This window comes from Aquarana catesbeiana, linkage group LG03, assembly GCF_042186555.1.
Source record: "Aquarana catesbeiana isolate 2022-GZ linkage group LG03, ASM4218655v1, whole genome shotgun sequence".
NCBI lineage: Eukaryota > Metazoa > Chordata > Amphibia > Anura > Ranidae > Aquarana > Aquarana catesbeiana.
In genome coordinates, this window is record NC_133326.1 from 84740153 (window position 1) to 84761987 (window position 21835).

At 39.9% G+C, this 21835-nt stretch overlaps 1 protein-coding gene across 1 annotated transcript in view; it reads right to left on the reverse strand.

Moving 5' to 3' along the window:
• Positions 1-4153: 4153 nt before the first annotated feature.
• PRTG (protogenin) overlaps positions 4154-21835 on the reverse strand; it is a 216754-nt gene continuing 199072 nt past the window's right edge. The window contains exons 17-20 of the mRNA XM_073618768.1: positions 19754-19874; positions 16602-16764; positions 15936-16040; positions 4154-15853 (exon numbers count right to left, since the gene is read on the reverse strand). Coding sequence (XP_073474869.1) covers positions 15548-15853; positions 15936-16040; positions 16602-16764; positions 19754-19874 — 695 coding nt within the window. The 3' untranslated portion in view covers positions 4154-15547. The remainder of the gene's footprint in view (positions 15854-15935; positions 16041-16601; positions 16765-19753; positions 19875-21835) is intronic.

Here is a 21835-nt window from a genome sequence, read left to right on the forward strand (position 1 = left end):
GGCCAACCCAAAAAAGTGTGCCATAGGCCTGGAGGAAGCCAAGTACCTTGGGTACGTTATTGGCCGGGGACTTGTCAAGCCTCAGTCCAATAAGATTGAGGCAATTCAAAAGTGGCCCCAACCAGTAAACAAGAAACAAGTTCGGGCCTTCCTGGGCATTACGGGGTATTACCGACGGTTTATACCCAACTTTGCCACCATTGCCATCCCTCTGACCGACCTGACGAAGGGTACAGGGTCGGTCATGGTCAAATGGAATCCTGAAGCCGAGGAGTTGTTTCAGAAAGTAAAACAGGCCCTTTGTGTACTACCGGTGCTGGTGACCCCGGACTTTACAAAGGGGTTTGTGGTACAGACAGACGCCTCTGAGGTGGGCCTAGGTGCTGTACTATCCCAGAACAGAGATGTGAGGAGCACCCGGTTGTATACCTGAGCCAAAAACTGAATAAGCATGAAAAAAACTATGCTATTTTCGAGAAGGAGTATCTCGCTATTAAATGGGGCTTGGAGTCCCTGAAGTATTGCTTGTTGGGTAGGTCATTTAAGCTGGTCACCGACCATACTCCCCTAAAGTGGATGTGTGACAACAGGGAGAGAAATGCCCACGTGACAAGATGGTTCCTGGCTCTACAGCCCTTTAAGTTTACAGTAGAGCATAGGCCAGGCAAGCTCCAAAACAATGCAGATGCCCTCTCCCGCATGCACTGTATGCTTGGGTCTATTGCTTAGCAACAGGGGCTTGAGCAGAGGGGAAGGATATGTGACGGTATGCAAGGTGATGTAGTGGATAATTGCTATATTTCACCTCGCATTCGTTCTATTGTAAGGGACTGAACCGGAGTCTGGCTTGGGTTTTTTCAGCCTCTGTGGCAGGCTAGGTTCTGGTCCGGATGTTCTGGTCCACTTGAGTCCACACTCAGTGGACTTTAAGGCTCCATTCACACTAGCGCGTTTTTTGATGCATTTTGCATTTTGCAGAAATGCACGGGAATTTTTTAACATGGGTTCCTATGGAACATGTTCACATCAATGCCTTTTTGTTTCTCTGCATTTTTGGAAAGGGTCGGGGACTTTTTTTCATGCAAAAAGCAGCGTTTTGCATGTAATGGATTTCAATGGACAAGCATCAAAAACGCAAGCGCACCGTTTTTGCAGCGTTTTTGATGCGTTTTTGATGCGTTTTTGACGTTTTTTTTAATTTTTTAATTTTTTTTTTAGACTGTAAAAAAAAACTGTAAAAAAAAAAAAAAAAAAAACGCAAATCGCGGCAAAAACGCCGCAAAAACGCTGCTCAAAAACGTGGCAAGCATGAAAAAAAAACCTCCAAAAACGCTCAAAAGCAACATGCATAGGTGTGAATCGAGCCTTAATGACCAGGAAGAGAGCACAACAGAGCTCTGGCCTGAGTCTCAGAAGGGAATCTGAGAAAGAGGAGCTCTCTTTGTTTGGATTGAAAAAGGTTTGCTTTACTTCATGTTTTGTGGGTGATGGAGACCAGCCCTGCACTGTATTAGAGAGCAGTCTATTGTTTAGTTTTGCGCCGGATGGCAAGATTTGATTTACTGTTTTTGTTTTTTTGTTATGACTTGCAAAGCACTTGTAAATAAAGTGGGCAACACGCCCGATTTTAAGAAAGCTGCCTGTACGCTGACCTTTTTTCCGAGAAGAAAGTGATCCCCATGAGCTAATCCCCCACAATATATATATATATATAGATATAGATATACATATCTATATCTATATATCTATATAGATATAGATATGTATATCTATATCTATATAGATATATATACATAAAAATATCTATATATATATATCTATATATATAAATTGTAAAAAATAAAATAAAAAAAATATTTGTAAAAAATACACTTGTAAAAAAAAAAAAATACTGACATGCCTCATCAGTGCCACCTATTAGTGCCCATCAGTGCTGCATATTAGTGGTATCGGGACAACCCTTATGTTTAGTATCACTTTAGGAAAATAATGTCACCGTGTGACATTTCAATAAATTTTAAGCGCCACATACTAACATAAGCCCAGGTATAGGTCACATCACTTTCCAGAGGGCTTAATCATGACTTCCTGTGGGACGGGCGAAATGCATCTGACTGTTGTGGCCTGGATAGAGCTGGGCTTACCTATCTATACCCTGGCTTATGTTGGTGCGTGGCATATGGACTTTCTTTTTATTTCAGTGTGTGTATTGAGCCGGCATGGGCTCTTTCCAGCACCTTTCCAGTGAAAGTCATTGGAGATAATTGGATTAGAGATCTGGAGCGGCACTCAGTTTTTTGTTTTATGTGTTCAATTTGTTTTAAAAAAATGTAAAAAAAAAAAAAAAAAAAAAAAAAAAAAAAAAAAAAAAAGGTAAACAGTGCAATGTGCTACAATCGGCACTGCAGTAATCAAGAAGTGCATTGCATCACACACCAGCCATTGCACTATAACAGAGCAGCTAGTTAGACTAGACCCTGAATGACTACCCCTTTATATACACATACCATACATAAATGCAAAAATTAACATTGACTGTAAGAAACTTTTATTAAAGAAAACCTTTATTTTAACTGTGCAACTCACTGATATCTTGACTGTTATTACAGCAGAAACAAAAACATTTGGCGTTTCAACATCTATCTTTTTTGGCAAGATATACAGAGCGCTGAAATACTCCTGTAAACTGACCAACAAAATAAACATAGTATAAAAAAAATATTCTCAACAAACTAAAACCATTTTCTATATAAAAACAATGAAGGAGAAAAGAAACACAATAGTTAAACAATAGTACGTGAAATGAGAAAACGAGTTACATTCACTATTCAAGGAGAACAGGTAGAGCACAACAGAGCGACAAGCCGATTCCCTGAGTATAATACAAAACTAAATCAGCTGTGTCCTCCAAAGTAACACCAGTGTCACCTTTACATGAAAAGAAGAGGAGGAAGAAAAAAAAAAAAAAAAAAAAAAAAGACGCTCACTCCAAATACTCCATAGAGTATTGTAATAGTGATCTAATGGGAAGAAACTCATACATTCATAATAAAGTATTTAAAATGTGTTGATAACATTTGGCTCCTGTATATACACAGTGTAACATTATTCCTAGAAAGAAATGTTGCAGTTAAATGTGCTGCAGGTTTGAGGCATTGTATTGTGGAATTCAAGGCCACTTCAACATGCACGTTGATTCTCAAATCACTTTCTGAGAAGCCGGCTGCGCTCTTCAGAGAGATTACAGCCTCATTTACACAGACGTACTTTGGTATAAAATATGCCTAGCGTAAAAAGACATCATTTTCCAATGGCTGGGGAGCTGCCGGTGGCCATAGACGTGAATGTCTGTACACCCCTGTACTCTTCTGTGCATTGGTGTTTACCCACACATATGCGTACAACATATTTTCCCAAACGCAGAGCGTCGTACGTGCATGCGAGGGTCAACCGTAATGCACAGAAGTAACGGTGTTTACACAAGTACAGGAGAGTACAGCCATTCACTTCTATATTCAGCCCTGCAGCGCTCCAGTTGTGTTTTTCAAGCTAAGCATATTTTATGCGTAAGTATACCTGTGTACATGTAGCATAACTCTTCACCTTAGGTAATGCAGAATAATGACATTGAAGGCTTGATTTACTAATGTGGGATTTCTTACACAACTCACAATAACCGATCCCTTATTTGTTATAACTAAGAGAATGAACAAAAGTGGTTATCAAATTAGCATTATAGAGATGAGTCTATTTTAACCTGAATTCTGACTTCCTTGTGATGTCATTCTTGATGAAATTACTGTTATTAGCTGCCTGAGGACCCTTTTACACCGCCCAGTCCAATCATCAGGGGATCCATGGACAGGTCAGGAGAAGAATTAAACTGTCACTTTGGTGACATCCCTGTCCTCTAAGACCCCATACACACTATTAGATTTTCTTCTTCAGATTTACCAATACCATATAATATGAGGTCAAACCTTAAGAGTTTCCATTTGTATGCAATCAGGCAGGCCCTAAAGCCTCATACACACGGTACAATTGTTGGCAGGGGATTGTCTGTTGACAGACTGTTGTCCTAAAATCTTACCGTTAGTATGCTCCTTTTGACAATTGTTGTCCAACTTTTGGCCAATAAATGCTGGATGGTAGGCTAGTAAATTTTCAGCGGACAATGGTTTGACGTCAGATTTACGTATGGTCAGTACACAAATCCGTGTCACAAAAGTCAGAAGTACAAACACGCATGCTCGGAATCAATGCTCACCAAACACGAAATTAGCAGAAGGGGCCCAAAGGGTGGCACGCAAGAGCTGAAATTCCTCCTAGTACGTCACTACGTTTGTGTTTGTCGCACGACAATTGTGTACCATTAGTATGCAAGACAAGATCCTGGCACACACCCTTTTGACAAAAATCAGACGCTTGGTTGGCCAACAATCATACCATGTGTATGAGGCTTAACACTACATGGTTTTGGTAAATCTGAAGACAAAAATCTGCAGAAAATCTAATAGTGTGTATGGGGTTTTAGTGTTTACCTCCATTGAAAAACCTGAGCTTTCCAGACCCATATTAGATCTACCTCTGGTCTGTCACATTTAATGTCTTTAAAAGCGGAAAAGACAGCAGACCTTTTTAATTATTTTTCTGGACCTAGACATGATAGCCCATAGACTTAAGGAAGGGGGGGGGGGGAGGAGATTTACTAAAACTGGAGCACTCAGAATCTGGTGCAGCTGTGCATGGTAGCCAATCAGCTTCTAACTTTAGCTTGTTCAATTAAGCTTTGACAATGAAACTTTGAAGTTAATTGGTTTCTATGCAGATGTGCACCAGATTTTGCATGCTGCAATTTTAGGCCCCTTCCACAAAGGGCAGGCTCCGTTGGAGACCACCTGCTCAGCAGGGAATCTGTCTGATGAATCCCCGCTGAGCAGGCAGATGGCTGGTCTGTGTCTGCTCTGTATAAGGACACAGCCCGCTCTCCTCTATGGGCGGTTGGATGTAAACGGAACACCTGTCTGTCTACACCCGTCTGCCATTCGATCTGCCAGACAGATGTGGAACAGATCCCCATCTGTCTGTTTTTAGCGGATAGGATCAGATTGGATGTTGGGAGTAAACGGACAGGTGTTCTGTTTACAGCTGACCGCCCATAGAGGAGAGCGGGCTGTGTCTGTGTCCACTCTGCATGTCCGTTGACACACACCGCTCCATAGGGGAGACTGGAGGGTCAGATCGGTTCCGCCTGAAAAACAGACAGACGGACCTGATCGGTCCGTAAACCCCCCCCCCTCCCCAATGTGGGGCTTCCAATCAGGTTCACCTGAAAAACTGACAGGCAGACCTGAGTGGACCTGCCATGTGAAAGGGGCCTAAATTGTAGTCCTGCTTAAGGCCTGATTCACCTATGCATTTTTAGTGCTTTTTGCATTTTGCAGATTTGCACTACAGAAAGTGTTCCATAGGAAACCATGTTAAATGGACTGTAGTGCAAATCTTCAAAATGCAAAAAGCACTAAAAATGCATAGGTGTGATTAGGCCTGTTTCACACTTGTGCAGGTTGCAGTTTGCATATTGCAGGTGCATTTTGCTTTTTTCAATACACATTTTTAAACCATTGAAGTCTATGGAACCGAAAACCAGAAAAAAAAAACCCTGGCCCTTTCCATAAAATGCACAGATGTGAACTACATCCATAGGAAACCATGTTAAATGGACTGTAGTGTGTTTCTGCAAAACTGAAAATGCACTAAAAAATGCATAGGTGTGAACCAGGCCTAACTGAACACATGCTCTGCCTGTAAATGAAACATACTCACTTGACATCGCCTTTGTTTAAAGCGTTTGTCTATCCAGCTTCAGGCTAAAGTGTTATCATGTAGCAGGTGCAAGTCATCAACCTGACAACCATGAATACACCTGACACAATTGGGTTGATTTACTAAGGCAGGCCACACACGGTGCTAATTAATTTCCTGCAACCAAATTTATTTCCTGCAAGCCATCCTCCCGGGAAAAGACAGTGATTATCGCTAGCTAGTGATAATCGTTAGAGAATCCGGTAGGCTGGTTGTACCCAAGTTGATCGATCAATCAACTTGGTACATTCAGCCTGCCCATTAACGGTTCGAATCTCAGCTGGTTCCTGCTGAACCAGCTGAGATTTGAACCATGTATGGCCAGCCTAAAGCTGGAGAGTGCAAAATCTAGTGCAGCTTTGCATAGTTACCGGTCAGCTTCCAAATTCTTTTGCAAAGCTTATTTTAACAAGCTGAGGTTAGAAGCTGATTGGCTACTATGCAGAACTGCACCAAATATTGCACTCTCCAGTTTTAGTAAATCAACCCCAATGGGGTTGTTATACTAAAGCTAGAGAGTACAAAATCTGGCGCAGCTCTGCATAATAACCAATCAGCTTCCAGGTTCTTTTGTCAAAGCTTAAGGGTCGGTTCACACATGGGCAACACGACTTTAGCGCGACTTTGTACCGCGACTTCAACGCGGCTTCAGCGCGACTTTAGCGCGACTTCGGCAAATTACGAGGCGACTTGAAGTCGCCTCCATGACAGGCGACTTCGCCTGTGGCCAATCACCTCTCTGGGAGGGAGGGGTTTTCTCTGCAAAGTCGCTTGAGAGATCCGACTTGCAGGCGACTTACATTGAGTTGAATGGGTACAAGTCGCCTACAAGTCGGATAGAAGTAGTACAGGAACCTTTTTTGAAGTCGGAGCGACTTCAGTAGTGTCAGTTAAGACGGTTCAATTCACTACAATTGTAATCTAAATGCAAAGCGACTTGGGGCGACTTGAGGGCGTACAAGTCGGATCCCAAGTCGCCCCAGTGTGAACCGAGCCTAAATTGAACAAGCTGAAGTTAGAAGCTGATTGGCTACCATGCACAGCTGCACCAGATTTTGCACTCTTCAGTTTTAGTAAATCAACCCCAATATGTTATAATAATAGATTTCTGATCAGCACTGTCTGATTTCAGGCAAGATATGGTCCTGTCACTCATAATACCTGAATGTTTCAAACCACAACCTTTATGTCTTTCAACACTTTAGATTTAATTACAAAAATCTAAAACTGGGTGAAAAACCCTTTAAATTAACACAGCTGCCTATTCTTGAGAAAATGTAATGTATTCTATGGCCAGTGATTGATATTCCAACATAATGCATATAAAACTGTAAAACTACTGGGCACAAATATTAATAGTTATTGATCTCTATGGCACATATTCAATATTTCCATAAACATTGTGATACATTACTTGTACACTTAGGCCCACAACAATACAATTAGTTAAATATACATTTTTTCACAGATGATAAAATAGACGAGTATAATCGAAGTCAAGAAAATACAGCTATAAAAATATTTGCATAAGAATTACACACATGTACAAATGTATCCTTTGTGTTGTGTTTATAAATATACATTCTTAACTTAAAAAAAAAAGCCTTGGTGACGAGTAGGATGTTTGTGATAATAAGGAACCAATAAAAAAAAAGCACACCCTATAAAACAAAGGGTATTTATACTTTCTTGTCCCCCTGTCCCATTTCTAAATTCATAAGACTTCCATTGCATTCAGCTTGCATTGATGCATTTTAAATGCAATTGAGTTCAGGTACATTGACATTCGTTAATGCATCACATTGTGATGTAATGAGTTGTATCACGTTGTGCTGTATTTAAATGCAGCACGTTTCACTTTCACAAAATCCAAGCTCAAGTCTATTGGAAACAATAGATTTCTGCTTGCTTTTGCATTGGGCCTGCGATGAACAAAGCAACCCAATACATGTGGTGTAAAAGGGCCCTAAAATTCAATGAATAGGCAGTGAAGGGTGTAAGTATAAAAATACTTCTTTTGCAGGGTGTAGTTTTTTTCTCATTTTTAAAATTGGCAACAAAGTTGATTTAAAGATAATCTGATATTGGTCCTAAGAATTATAAAGTTTTAACAGAAAAGTTTGTGAAATCAGTAATTTAGTAAGCCCTGGCATCGTTTCACAGTGGATGGGAAATTTGTTGACTTTGTCTGAGTGAGTTCGTATTCATACAGGGAATGAAGGCACAGTTGGCTTTTTTTAAAGATACATAGGTATATGGTTGGACTAATACTTTCCTAAAATCTGGATTTCTCACACTATGGGAAACCAGATTCCACCCATGATAATAGATTATGTATTCTACTTTACTAGTGGCCTGATGTTTGCAGACAAAGCCATTAAAACACTGGCATCACTGGGTGCAGTTATGCTGGTCCATCAAAACTACATTAACCTCAACCAGATCACAGATACCCAAGTAATCACAGGCATCATTAACTTCTACAGCAAACATAAATGCCAGGGCATACTGATGGTGATATGTCCGTGGTTCGCATTCCCAAATGACCACCCAAAGCATTATTAAAATTACAGCAGCATTTGGAAAACTGTCAATACTTTTGGGCTCAACCAGCTGTTGGCGTCTACAAAAAACAGTACTGATAAAAGTTGAATGCATTCACCCCAGTTAAAGTATACATGGACGAACACACTCCTTAGGTTTCGGCCTTGGCATGTTTAAGCACTTGGCACTGACATAACATGAATCTACAAGGCACATCTTCCCAAAAGCCATATTTTTTGTAGCCTTCATTTGTATAAGTAGTTCACCCAGACAAAGTACCAAGCTGGCACTAGGATATTATATTGCACACTGTATTTTAAAGGGAATACTGTCAACTATTCAATAAAAAGTTCCCCCTTTTAAGAATAGCCATTTTTGGAATTGCATGGTCATTGGCTTGTTTTTCTAGGCTGCCCAAAGACAATGAGATACCTTGGGCACTGTGGTATATAGAGGTCTGTGTCAACTGGTTCTCTAAATATAACAATGTTGATTTACTGAGTAGAAGATTCTCCTAACCCCATACAGCTGTATTAATTTCAGAAACCCAATAAAGCTGTGCTTTACTTCAGAAACCTAATCCTGTGCAGGGGATTCAAAGGCCAATTGAAGCTTCAGGCCAAATACTAAAAATGAAATAGGGGTACAGCAAAATAAGTTCTATGCCCTGCCTTTGCTTTTTGCAAATTGCCCCTCAGACCCAACTAAAAAATTAATTTCCCCACTAATGCTGCAGAGAGTGCTGCTGTGCCCTGTGTAAGAGAAGTGGTTGTCTCTGCAGCGTTCCAACCCAACCACTGCAGAATCAGACCTACAGTTCTTCAATCAGCAGCACTTGCTTGCAAATGATTAGGTGATTGATCTGACCACAGCTTCACTGGGCATTATTCTCCTCTGGTAAATCAACCCCACTGAATGATCAACACAGTGCTAAAGGGAACCTGTGCTGAGAAAATTATAGAGGCTTCCACTGCTGACGTCGCCTCAAAATGTTGTTTGGCTGTAAAGCTGCTCTACTGTCTTCAATATTCTCCAAGTCACTAATCCAGACCAAGTATGCAGTTTTCAGAGTTCAGACATTGCTCTGATTTCACTAAACACATGCTTGTTATGGGACAGGCACCTGGCATTCTAGGATGGACAGCTGTGGAAGCCTCAAAATCCTTTCAGGTTAGGGTTCGTTTAAGTGAAAAGAAAAGGAACACTGCAACAGAAAATAGGAATTTGAAGAAGAAGAAGCTGATGCCATAGACAATCACTTGACCATTTATGGCAGAGGAGACAGAAGTAGCATTAAAAATAGCAGTATACAGTGCCAATATGCATACACAGAACAAACCTGATATCTTCATATCTTACATTCTGACATAAAATACACCACAGTAATACAACAGAGTGGGGAGAATCCGAAGGTCTGAGAGGCACAAGACATGAAAATGGTGTGGTCTTTAACGTGGTATTAATAGTGTACAGCACTGCCATCCAAAATACATAAGAAGCTTATTTATTAACTGCAAAGTAACTAATGGCATCCATATTCAATTTCATGTAATCAGTTAGGAAATTACTTTTGGTTGCTTGCTATGGAATACTGCACATTAGACAAAATCATTGCTCCCTGCACCACCTCTCTATCGATGTGCTTGGGTTCAGCAGCTAATGAGCTGCAGGTGGAGAATTCCCCACTCCGTGTCTGCATGAACACAAAGGGGTGGGGATGCTTGTTACATCACTGACTTAATATGGCCATATGCCCGTATTAGGTCAATGATGTCACAAGCATTCCCACCCACAGCTCATTGGCCCAACAATGGCAGCAAACTCCCAGCGAACCCAAGATCATCACTACTCCTCATTAAATAAGCTTCTTTATCAGCTAAGTGGCACTCAAAATCCAAACTTCAAAGTGCAGCATGCTGTACAAACTAAAACACACCATTTTTTTCTGATCATATGTCACCCCTCATTCCTTGGAATTCTGGTCATTCCAACTAGAAAACTAGCAAGAGACACCAGTGGTGCAAACTGCTTTGAACACAAAATATAAAAAAAAAAAAATTAAATTAAATGGTCCATGCAGTAATAAACAGTACATTTGGCCAAAACGCCAGCAAACAAAACATTGTTTTTAAAGACCTATCCACTGCCCTATATGCCGGAGCAGCCATAAATATCTTTGGTATAAATTGTTAACCAAGATAAGGGATATATGGGACATATTTAACGTAAGCCATAAGCAGCTGTATCTTGCTTGCCAACAACTGCTATTATGGCAATATTTTGGGGCCCTTGGATCAGTAACAAAGTAAAGAACTAAAAAAACACTGCCTAGAGCATATAGGTAGAAAGGCAGGGAGCAGTGGTAAGCTGCAAAGCTTTTCATTTAAGGTGACTTAATCTTCACTGTATATGTACTGGGCTGACCACATTAGTATATATAGGCAATTAACTCTTACTGAAAGTTCCTGCATGATCTCAGTTGGTTCTTTAGGATTTCTGCAATCAGTTGCCAGAGCTGTGGTGACATAAGGGCATGTACGAGTTGGGGGAGGAATAGGTGCAAAACTGCAAACTAATTTGCTCAAAAATTAAAGAATAAACTAATATCACACAGAAAGCTTTACAACCTGCTTTAATGCTATGTATGTTAATGTGATGACCAAGTCACTTTATGTGTTGAGCTATGGGTTGTGAGTTTCTAATGCTAAGCAATAGCTTGCCTATTTTGTGTAGACTATACTGAATGCCTTCTATTTTAGAGATTGCAGAATTCAGACAACCAATGGCCCTTGTAAGCTTTAGGTTGATATCCATATGGAAGCCACTTACTGTGATTATTATGTAAATTCCTACACTATATGGAAACTGTTCTCTTAACATATTTGTACAGTAAAGTACTGATACAATGGAACCAACATGTATAACAGTCTCATGGGTAACCTTTAGAAACAAAAATGGCTCACTGCTTGCATATGGGATGGCTTAAGAGCAGCAACAGCGATTCAACAGAGGTAGAAAAGCTTGTACTCCACTAACAATGATTAGAAGTTGTTTGTTGTAGCAGGTTTTAAGCAGATTTATGGCTCACTGCTGAAGCAACTGAACTCCTATCAGTTCCAAAACTTCAGCTTGGACAAACTTATCTCAGGCTGACCTAGCTGCAGCAGGACCAGCCTACTACTGCTACTGATATGTGGGGAAAATTGACCTCTTGTCTGCTGAAGAATTATAGTCTACACTTTCAGAATATCAACAGATTCCTGTGAATCGGCCAAAATTATAGTTTTGGGCGGTGCCTGCACAACAACTTTCCAAGGAGCTGGGTGGAAAATTGTCGAACAAAAAGTGACAGCACCCAATCATCTGGAGTCACTGTTTGGATATTCCGACAGCCGGATGCCTGAAAACAACAGCCAGCAGGGAAGGTTCAACCATCCATGCTGTTAAGCTTAAAGCTGAACTCCAGGTATAGTTTACATTGCATAGTTACATTGGTCCAGCTTGGACTAATGTAAGTGTGCATATTCTAAACCTGTGGGACTGCTTTAGGACAAAACCACAGTAGCAGTTACTGCTACTAGAGTGATCAGTGCAGTCTTCTGGGTCCCATGTGGAATGGCTGCAGTGATGCACCCTAACTACAGGGGGTCACTAGCTCGGCACTGTTGCCATTCAGAAAATGCCTTCCATTTTTCCTCAATGAATACAAAGCATTCTCTGATTGGATGAGGTGGAGATTGTGATATCACTGCCCTCAACCTCATCCAACCAGAGAATGATTACATAACTTGCTTTTCAATAAGGGCATGATATTTTCAAGTCAGGAACTGATGAAATCAGTAAAATCATTAGGAAAGTAGTTAAAGGGGTTGTAAAGGTTCGTTTTGTTTTTCTTTTCAACAACATGTTATACTTACCTCCTCTGTGCAAGAGTTTTGCACAGAGTGGCCCCGATCATCCTCTTCTGGGGCTCCTGGCTCCTCCTCTTCTTGAGTCCCATCATGGCGAGATGCTTTACATGGGGGCGCGCTCCCGAGTCCTGCTGCTGCGTCCATTGACACAGACAGCAGGACTCGGTCCAGCCCCCGGCTCCCTTGTCACTGGATTTGATTGACAGCAGCGGGAGCCAATGGCTCCTGTTGCTATCAATCTATCCAATGAGGACCCAAGACAGCGGCTGGAGCTGCTGTGCTCGTCCCGTCGATGGAACGATCGGGTTCAGGTAAGTAAAAGGGGGGCTCTGGGGGGCTGCTGCACTACAGAAGGTTTTTCCCCTTAATACATAGAATGCATTAAGGGGAAAAACCTTGAGGGTTTACAACCCCTTTAATGTCCAAATACAATCCAAACATTTTTTTGTTTGTTTTGTATTCCTGTCCTTGTGCCTTTTAAGATTTTCCCTTTCTTCCTGCTCTGTTTGGCAAACATCAGAAAGACAGTAAGTAAGCTGAAATCGCCCCAAAAATGTCACAGACAGCAATAAAAACCTGACAGAAGTTTGAATCTTTACCCACCCTATCCATAACTAAAATAAAAGTTTTGCTTACAGTTGGATTTTTCTTTGCTTGATGGAGTTATTGTTTACTGGAATATTAGAATCTTTTCTAGTTATGAACAGCCTATTTAATATACCATTGCCTGACATGTTATTATAATTTCATATACTATGAAATGAATCTATTGCTACACGTGTTGATGTCTGATTCATTGCTCTAAAATGAGCACAAACAAAATGTAATATCCCATTAATATCCCTAATAGGAAGGATAACATGATTAGGTTTTAGCTGCTCCGGCATATTAACTGTTTAGTGTGAACATTTCTTCATACAAGAAATGAACTTAAAAAAAACTCACCTAAACAAAGAGCAAGACAAGACCCCAAAAATAAATCTTTGGTTAAAGTTTCCTTCCTTATTGTATAAAGCAATTTGTTCAAAAAAATAGGTCATCTAATACTGGTATAATAAAGAGCTAATAGCTAAATACTAAAAGTGGAAGTTTTTGGACATGACTATTTAAAGTCAAAGGTAGTTTGAAATGCAGATTGTATTCATCCTTACTTATCTTTTACAATCCCTATTACTACTACTTAGCAGTTATGCGGAAAACAAAATCATTTTTTTTTTCTTTTGGAAAAAAAAATTAGTTTTCCCTTACAAAGTAAAGGACAATCTTTGGTATGACATAATTTACTATGTCTGTATTAAAGGGTACCTGTTCCACATTCACAGTGGAAGCAGCCAATTAAGGAACTGGATTACAGCTAATACAGCAACTACAAAGCAACAGTTCCATCTCCTCTGCCTGGAGTTTATATGGCCAGATTTGGCCATAATAACTTATAGCCATTCTGAGTGAAAGCATTTACAAGATCGCTACACATATGCACGTGGTTGGAATGCAATCCATTATATGGTGATTTTTGCATGTTGATCACCACTAAAGATGAGCTTTGCTTTGGCCAGAAGGAAGCTGTCTGTGCCAGGGCCAAGCGGCTGCGACCTGCTCTGCAGCTTGATATACACAAAGGGGATGCTTGTGACATTATTGACCTATTATGGCTACATGGCTAAATTAGGTCAATGACATTGACCTAACAGCAGCATCCCCTCCACTTTTTGAACATACCGTTACGGGGAAGGGAATGCCCAGCTGATTGGGCCGGCACTGACAGCTTCCTTCTGGGACCCAACCCAAGCTCATCCCTAATCACGACATACCAAACTGGAGCTTTAGCACTTAAAGTGGCTGCTTGTTTATGCAACAGGAACGCTTTAATAATGTATCGAATTAATTGATTGACCTACTTCATTTTCTATAAAAACAAGGAAAAAAGCATGATACCCTGTCACATTTGCCCCATATATTCATGAGGTACAGACACACAAAAATACACAATTCCCTGAGTCCAGGAAATTAACAAGGACATCAATTAAAAAAGAGGTAGTATAAATCAGGAATTGTAAAGGCAACAGGCACAATTGGCTCTTGAGTAAACAGCTCTGCAAAGGCTCTTCTAACATTCAGTCAACATTGAACACATCAGCCGACTAGCATGTTGCTCTCCATCCCCCAGTGTAAATAAGCGTGTATACGGCAAAGAATATCAAGCATCAGTCCCAAATAGGATGTGCTTCATTTAAAAAAGTATTATGTCTATGGGTAAGTATATTATAGTATTCATACTATAAATAGGACTCCATCTTCATTACACATGTCAGTAGCATTGTAGTCTACTTACACACTTCTACAAATGTGCTGAAACTTACATGACCATAGCCAACCTTCTAAAGGAATCAAACATTTTAAGAGAATTATTAAATGGATATATGGGTGGTTGAGGTTCTCTACAAATGTCCTGGGGTTTAAGGCCTCTTATTTTACTCCTGAGTAATGTCCTGAATACTGTTTGAGTAAGGCAGTACTGTTTTGCTGAGATACTAGAAGGCACAGCTGTCTGTTTAGACTGCAAATGTTACATAATAATAAGTATTTGTCTGAAACCAACAAGAACAGAGTAAGTTTCGTTTAACACTCTTGTTTACAGAGGTAGTAGGTATTTAAGGTAGGAAGCCATGCTCTAATCAGCCAATTAACAGTACTGTATTCAAAGTCTAACAGAGACCGTTTCTCCATTTTGCCTTTACAACTCCTTAAGTAACAACATTCATCACAAAGCATGAAAAATAATAAAAAAAACACATTTAGGAAGTATTTCTGATGAAGGGTAAGGGGAGACAAAAAAAACACAAATATGGGTAAAGCAGCGAAATGGAGTTCATCGTGTGACCAGCTGAGGTAGACATAAATCTAAGGGACTGCTTGACGTCCCTTTACAACAAAGATAAATGGCATAAAAAACCTGGAGAGTTTCTAATCCATTCACTATCCAGCAAGCCAACCTTCACAGTCAATAGATTTACCCTACGGAACATTCTGTGGGAGAATTGTGATGTATGGGATGTGAAAAACCAGATTCCACATTCATTTGTTTTGACTCCGTTCATTGTCCTTCGAACAGACACTAATGTTGGACGCATCTGGCTTTAAAGTAATCGTCGTCTTTAAAATGTTTTGTGGATCTTGTGAGGTACCGTGAACGAATGTTCCTCAGCAGCAGACACTGGTCAGTTTTTTTAGCGTTTGGTTAAGACAGGGTCCTTTGCACTTTCTTCACTGCTAAATGAATAAGGTGAGGGCAGAGTGGTGCTGATAACAGAGTACAGATTAATTTCATCATTGGATTCATGGGAGTAACGCCCAGAATCGTTGGTCTCGTGGCTTTCCTCGCTGTTCTCAGAATGCTCTGTGTCTACTGCTATGCTCCTTCTTATCTGGAACGAGTCTGGGTGGCCTGGTGGGGTGGAGGATGTGTCTTCTCCCAGCATTACAGTCGTACCAGGTTGGTATAAACAAGTAGCCTTTACAATTCTTGAGTTGGACTGTTGAGGAAAAATATCTGGTCAGTGTTGCCACACAAAATATTCAAATACCTGATACCTATCTGTAAGTAAAAACATTTACCTGTTCTAAGTGGTCTTTTTTACGGTCACTGAAAAATAACCATTTTTTCTTTGTGTTTTTTTTCACAACTGGTCCGTAGCCATTAATGATGAGATCTGATCCACCCTAGAGTAAAAACAGGCCTAGCTTTAATTTAAATGTCAGTATTTAAAAAAGAATGATGAAAAAAACATCACTGTAATTTACAAATAGTATGATGTCAACAACTTTTTTTCAGCCATTTTGCCTGGCTTTCAACATATTTGATGTCGTCACACAGTTTTACTGAACTTATAAAATCCATAAAGATATATTAGCTGGAGGACTATGGTAATGTAGGGCAAAGACTGTTATGTAACTGTATGGGTTGAAATCATTTATTATTTTAATATCACCTTAGTATAGTGATGAATTAAATATACAGTATTTCAGAATGAGATAAGTGTCTTTTTCAGGAACTCAAATTTTACCAAAGCTCTCTGAGTCTCAAGCAAATATACTTCACATCAAAATTAAATGATTTTGATTAATTAACCATAGGACCCCCAAAAAACAAATTTTTGCACTTAAATTGGGGTTGACAGCATCTATGATCTATAGTAAATTTACACACAAGTGTATGAAATGGAGTAGGACTACATCACAGTGTACTGTGGACAAGTACTTATCTCCAAACCATCCACCTACCTTTGTATCAAGGATATGATCTGCCTCAACAGCAGAAATTAAGGGATCTGCATTCCCTTCTGGCTGATTCACAGTCTTTTGTTGTTGGCTCTCATAAGAAATTAATGCAGCTGCTTGAGGTATCCGGCCATTTCCTTGAGCAAGTTTTGCAATTGTGGCTTTCCTGTAAATAAAAAAAAATGTATTATTGGCAATACATCACATTGTACATACAGACAGCAATGCAGATATCTAGAGAATGACTTTAGGTTTGCGGTATTTGACTGGTCTGTCAATAACACAGATTCTCTTTCTTAATGATACACCCACAGTGGCACAACAATGATATCACTAATGGAATGAGTTCAGGGGTGCACTGCATGTCTTGAAATTCACATAACCTCTCTACCACGTCCAATCAGAGAATACCCTGAAATTATAAAAAAAACGGAAGGCAATTTGTGAGTGGTGGCAGAGCCGAGCGATTGATCCCATGTTCACTATGCAGAAGGTCAGCTACTTTGCACAGGATCCGGAAGACCGCAGTGATCACTGTAGTAAAGGGAACTACTGTTAATTCTCTGCAATCACAGTGGGTCCTACAGGTGTGGAATATATATATACTTGCATTGGTCCAAGCTGGACCAATGTCACTATGCAATAAAAACCATAGCTGGAGTTCAGCTTTAACTTAAACTGAAACTGTAATCAGGCTTGCTTCTACTTTATAAGCTTGTGGGTGGCAATGGAAAGGCAAGAACAGTGAGAAGCAGCAAATCTATCTGTTCTGACTTAAATGATACAGTCGTAGAAAATTTGGTGTTCCAGGGGTTCATTACCACTCTGTTCTTAATCCCTTCACAGTCCGAGTGTCCAGAAAGATGTTTAACCACTTCAAGACCAAGCCTATTTCTGACACTTGTTGTTTACAAGTTAAAATATTTTTTTTTTGCTAGAAAATGACTTAGAAACGCCAAACATTATATATATTTTTTTAGCAAAGACCCTAGAGAATTAAATGGAGGTCAAAAGATGATGTTATGGTTAGTAAATAGATACCTAACATGTTATGCTTTAAAATTGCACGCACTTTTTTTAAGGGTTGCCAGTTTAGAGTTATAGAAGAGGTCTTTTGCTAGAATTATTGCTCTCGCTCTAATGATTGTGGCGATACCTCACATGTGTGATTTGCGGGCACCCAGCACAACTTACGTATGCATTTTCTTTGGTGCGTGAGCACGCAAGGGCAGGGGTGTTTTTTTTCCCTTATTTATTATGTTTACACTGTTCCTTTAAAAAAAATAAAAATAAAATTCTGATCACTTTTATTGCTGTCACAAGGAATGTAAGCATCCCTAGTGACAGTAATAGGCAGTGGATCTGCCTATTATGGAGAGATCTGGTGCCTAAAAGACCTCTCCTCTGCACTTCAAAGTATTTAAAACGTCAAAATCAGCGTTTTTTAATACCTGGGATTTTTTAAAATCGGCGCCATTGGCTGCTGAGTAAACCTGAAGGGACGTCATGACGTCGCTTCAGGGTTACTACATCGGAGGCCTGGTCGAAGCCAATTCCGGCTTTGTTCTCGCTTCTGGCCAGCTGGTGGACGTGCTGGATGGTCGTTCGGGTCTACTGATGGGACGGGAGACCCGTGCAGATTGGCGGAAGGTGGCGGGGGGGGGGGGTTTGACGTCCCCTCCCACTGAAAGCCGTCTGTCTGCTCTAAAAAATGGTACTGGGGTGATGTATCTGGCTGCAGGCGTCACCCCAGTATAACTACTTCAACAAAATGACGTACAGGTACGTGATTATGCGTGAAGTGGTTAAATCCACTGCAAGGTTTGTGTTTATCAAGCTATGTATGACCACTCTAATATTGGCACACATACAATTTTCTATTGATATCAACTACTTTCAGACAGTATCAAACAGATCATTGCAACCCACTAGCATCTTTGCTATATAAATATATAAATATATAACTATTGCTTGTAGTTTGCCTTGCAACGAAAAACTGGTTTTGTGCCTAAAATGAAAAAAAAAAATACTTATAATTGCTAGAAAACTACTGCCTAGAATAATGCACAGCAAATGTACAGTGTCTCTGGGAAGTAGACCTCCCGACCCTTATATACTTTACTTACTTGCACTTTCTCACTGCTTCTTGCTCCTCCTCAGTCAGTGACACTACTCAGCACTTTTAGGTATGGAGGAGCATGTGAGCTGTTAACCTGGGTGAGGCCCGTGCCTTGTAGTCAATCACTAAGCTCATGAAATGTCACATGACCAGGGGAAAAAAGTCCGTACTCCCCTATGCTGCCAATACAGCCCATCTGTAAAGGAGCAAGCGCTGGTAAAGTAAGTATATGGAGTTTAGTAATGCCCTTTCCAGACATAATGTCACCCTGCCCTGCAAGGGAAAGGTGACAGAGTTTCTTTAAGACTTGCATAGTCCCATTTGTTTTAGTAGTGTGACTTGCCCACATGATCACAAGCTTCTTAAGAGTTATTGAAATGTTTGCCTGAAAATTTGTGAATACTAAAAAATAGCCCTTTATGATCCAACTTGTATTTCAGGTTTAGAGGCCTTTTAGCAAACATTTGCCCAAATAAACACTTTCCACAAATTCCATAAAGATGAATATATTTGTTCTAGTTCTTTTAGAGTGTTAATCAAATTCTTTAAATTACAACCGTTACTTTCTGTTGAAACACTAGATCTTTCCAACTGTTACTTTCTGTTGAAAGACTAGATCTTTCCTAAGACAGCCATATGTCGACAAGGCGCCTTAAAACTACAATACATACCATATAACAGCAGGAAAAAGGCAGTCCCACTCCAGGGTAAAACCTGCCATCTTGCAGCAGATCATTTAATACATTTTGATGGCGGCTGTTATGCTGGAGTACAGCTACGTTTTTCCTTTTTGCTGGCGAGTCTATGGTGTTGAAAGGACCACTCGGTGAGCTGGCATCCAGAGCAGGCAGGTACAACTGAAGCTGTAACCTTTATTTTATATAATACATATATATTGATACCAAATGAATAACAGACAACATTACAGCTTCAGGCTTTCATTTAACAGGCACAGTAAAAACCTCAAGATGCAATTATGCAACATACTATATTTGGTACATATACTGTATACTCCTTATTCATCTGAAATACCAACCTGGCTCTGCCACGATTAATCAGGATAAGCACACATATGAGAATACACGTTATTGCAATGCACACTCCAACAACAATTCCCGTCATTGACTTCTGGTCCAGATGGTAGAAACTGGAATAATCTGCAATATAGAAGCCATTTAGAAAGCCTGTCATTGCCTGAGTCTTTGTGAAAAAAAAATCAGAATACGCAAGATCAGCAAAGTACACATCTGTAAAATGCAGTCCCAGTGATTATAATTACACACACCTAACACAGAAAACATGACAAGTAAGCTAATACCATTGGGATCATGTTTAACAACTTAGAACCATAGTTCTCTGGCACTTTCAAGTACAAAATGACAATGGAATAGAAGGTCATGTCCATGCAATATCAGGGTAGTCGCCTTTGTACCTATATGCAATTCTGATTAGGTGGTAGAAGATCAATACAAAGACAGACCTGTCACTTACACATAAGAGCACATCAAACCTGGATAAATGGGCACTATTTATAAATAAGTGGGGAGAGATGGCTCTATGTTATAGTTATATAGTGATTGTTGCATGGTCGCTGAGCTTCAATTAGGTTTTAGAGAACTGCCAGCATGCACTACCGACTCCTGACTGTCTCAGAATGGTCAACAGTTTAAAGTGACTCTCTCGTGAGAAAGTATGCTTGGCCATGTCTGCCTTCAACAATTATGATTTACAAACCCGGAACAAGTATGCTTTAAATGAGTATCAAACATGTCAGAATTCTTTATCCCAAAGCTTGTTCCAGGTCACAGACTTGGAAAGCATTGAAGTCAAAGTATCAGCATGAGAGCCAGGAGAGGCCAGAAATGGTAGCCCCCATACAGTTTTCATTTGAACGTGATTGTCTATGCTATCAAATTTTGTACACCCAGAAACAGATACATTTTTTGCTGAACATATTTAATTTATAGTATAAATATGGCATAAAACAAATAGGCACTATAAGTTACCTGAAGAGATATATGAGTGATTCCGCGCAAGGAATAAGTACCAGCATAAAATAACAAATTAGGAGAACTGCTGCTTCTACTAATTACTACCATTAGGTGGAGTAAATGAAATGAAAAGAAAGTGAAGTAGCTATGGCACTGTTCTGTTGTGTCATGCACCTATTCATATACACTCTAGTTTGTGATAAACGTGAATAAATAAAAAATAAAAAAAGAGAGAAAATATGTTTTTGAGTGAATATGTGAACGTGCACTACTACATTTCCACACACTAGATTTCTAGTGTTTTAAACATAAACATCTCAAAGCCTTATTGATAATCTATCTGTGATTATAAATATACATAAAAATTGCAAGATTTGTGGCAATAGTGAGAATAATTTAATAAGCTTAGATTTCAAAAAGAAGGGACAAATTAGTCCCATGAAAAACAAGCATTATAGTCCCACTTTTCAATTTGTGTACAATAAAGTGCTTCTGTGCTGGTGAAAAAGATATCTCTGATAAATTCCACTTCCAAAGGTGATCACAGCATCTGTGTCTTAACCGTGCTTCTATTGTGGCTGCACTCACTGGAATTTTCTCCCCTTCTTGGGGTATGAAGCATTCACAGTATCTGCCACTGTGTAGCACTCCAAAGGTTGGCCAATGACCGATGTTTAGATAGTCCTCCAATCATATCATGGAATAACAACTGTTGCCAATTAAAAACATAAGGGTACACAGAAAAGTTGCTTCCAAATTGCTTGAGCCAGAGGGTTCAACACAATGGCATACCTCAAAAACAAGGATGTGCCTGGCCCAAAAATGCTGGTCCAGTTCCCCCACACACACAGCACCAACCCGAGAGGGAAAAGCCAGGGGACTCACTGAGGCCAAAAAACAGGAAGGACCCTACAAATGGTGCATGGAAGTTGCTTGGCTATATAGGGAGAGGTGTTATTGTTATATTGTAGAAGGGCCGCAGGCACCACAACTGAGAAAATATCTTCCTTCCCGATGCAGTGATTTGATGTTAAGTTACTTACTGGTAGCTATGCAAATAAACACCAGCGTGTAAAAAGGGCCATAGATGGCTCAACTTTTGGACGATTCCTGCTAAATGAGCTAAA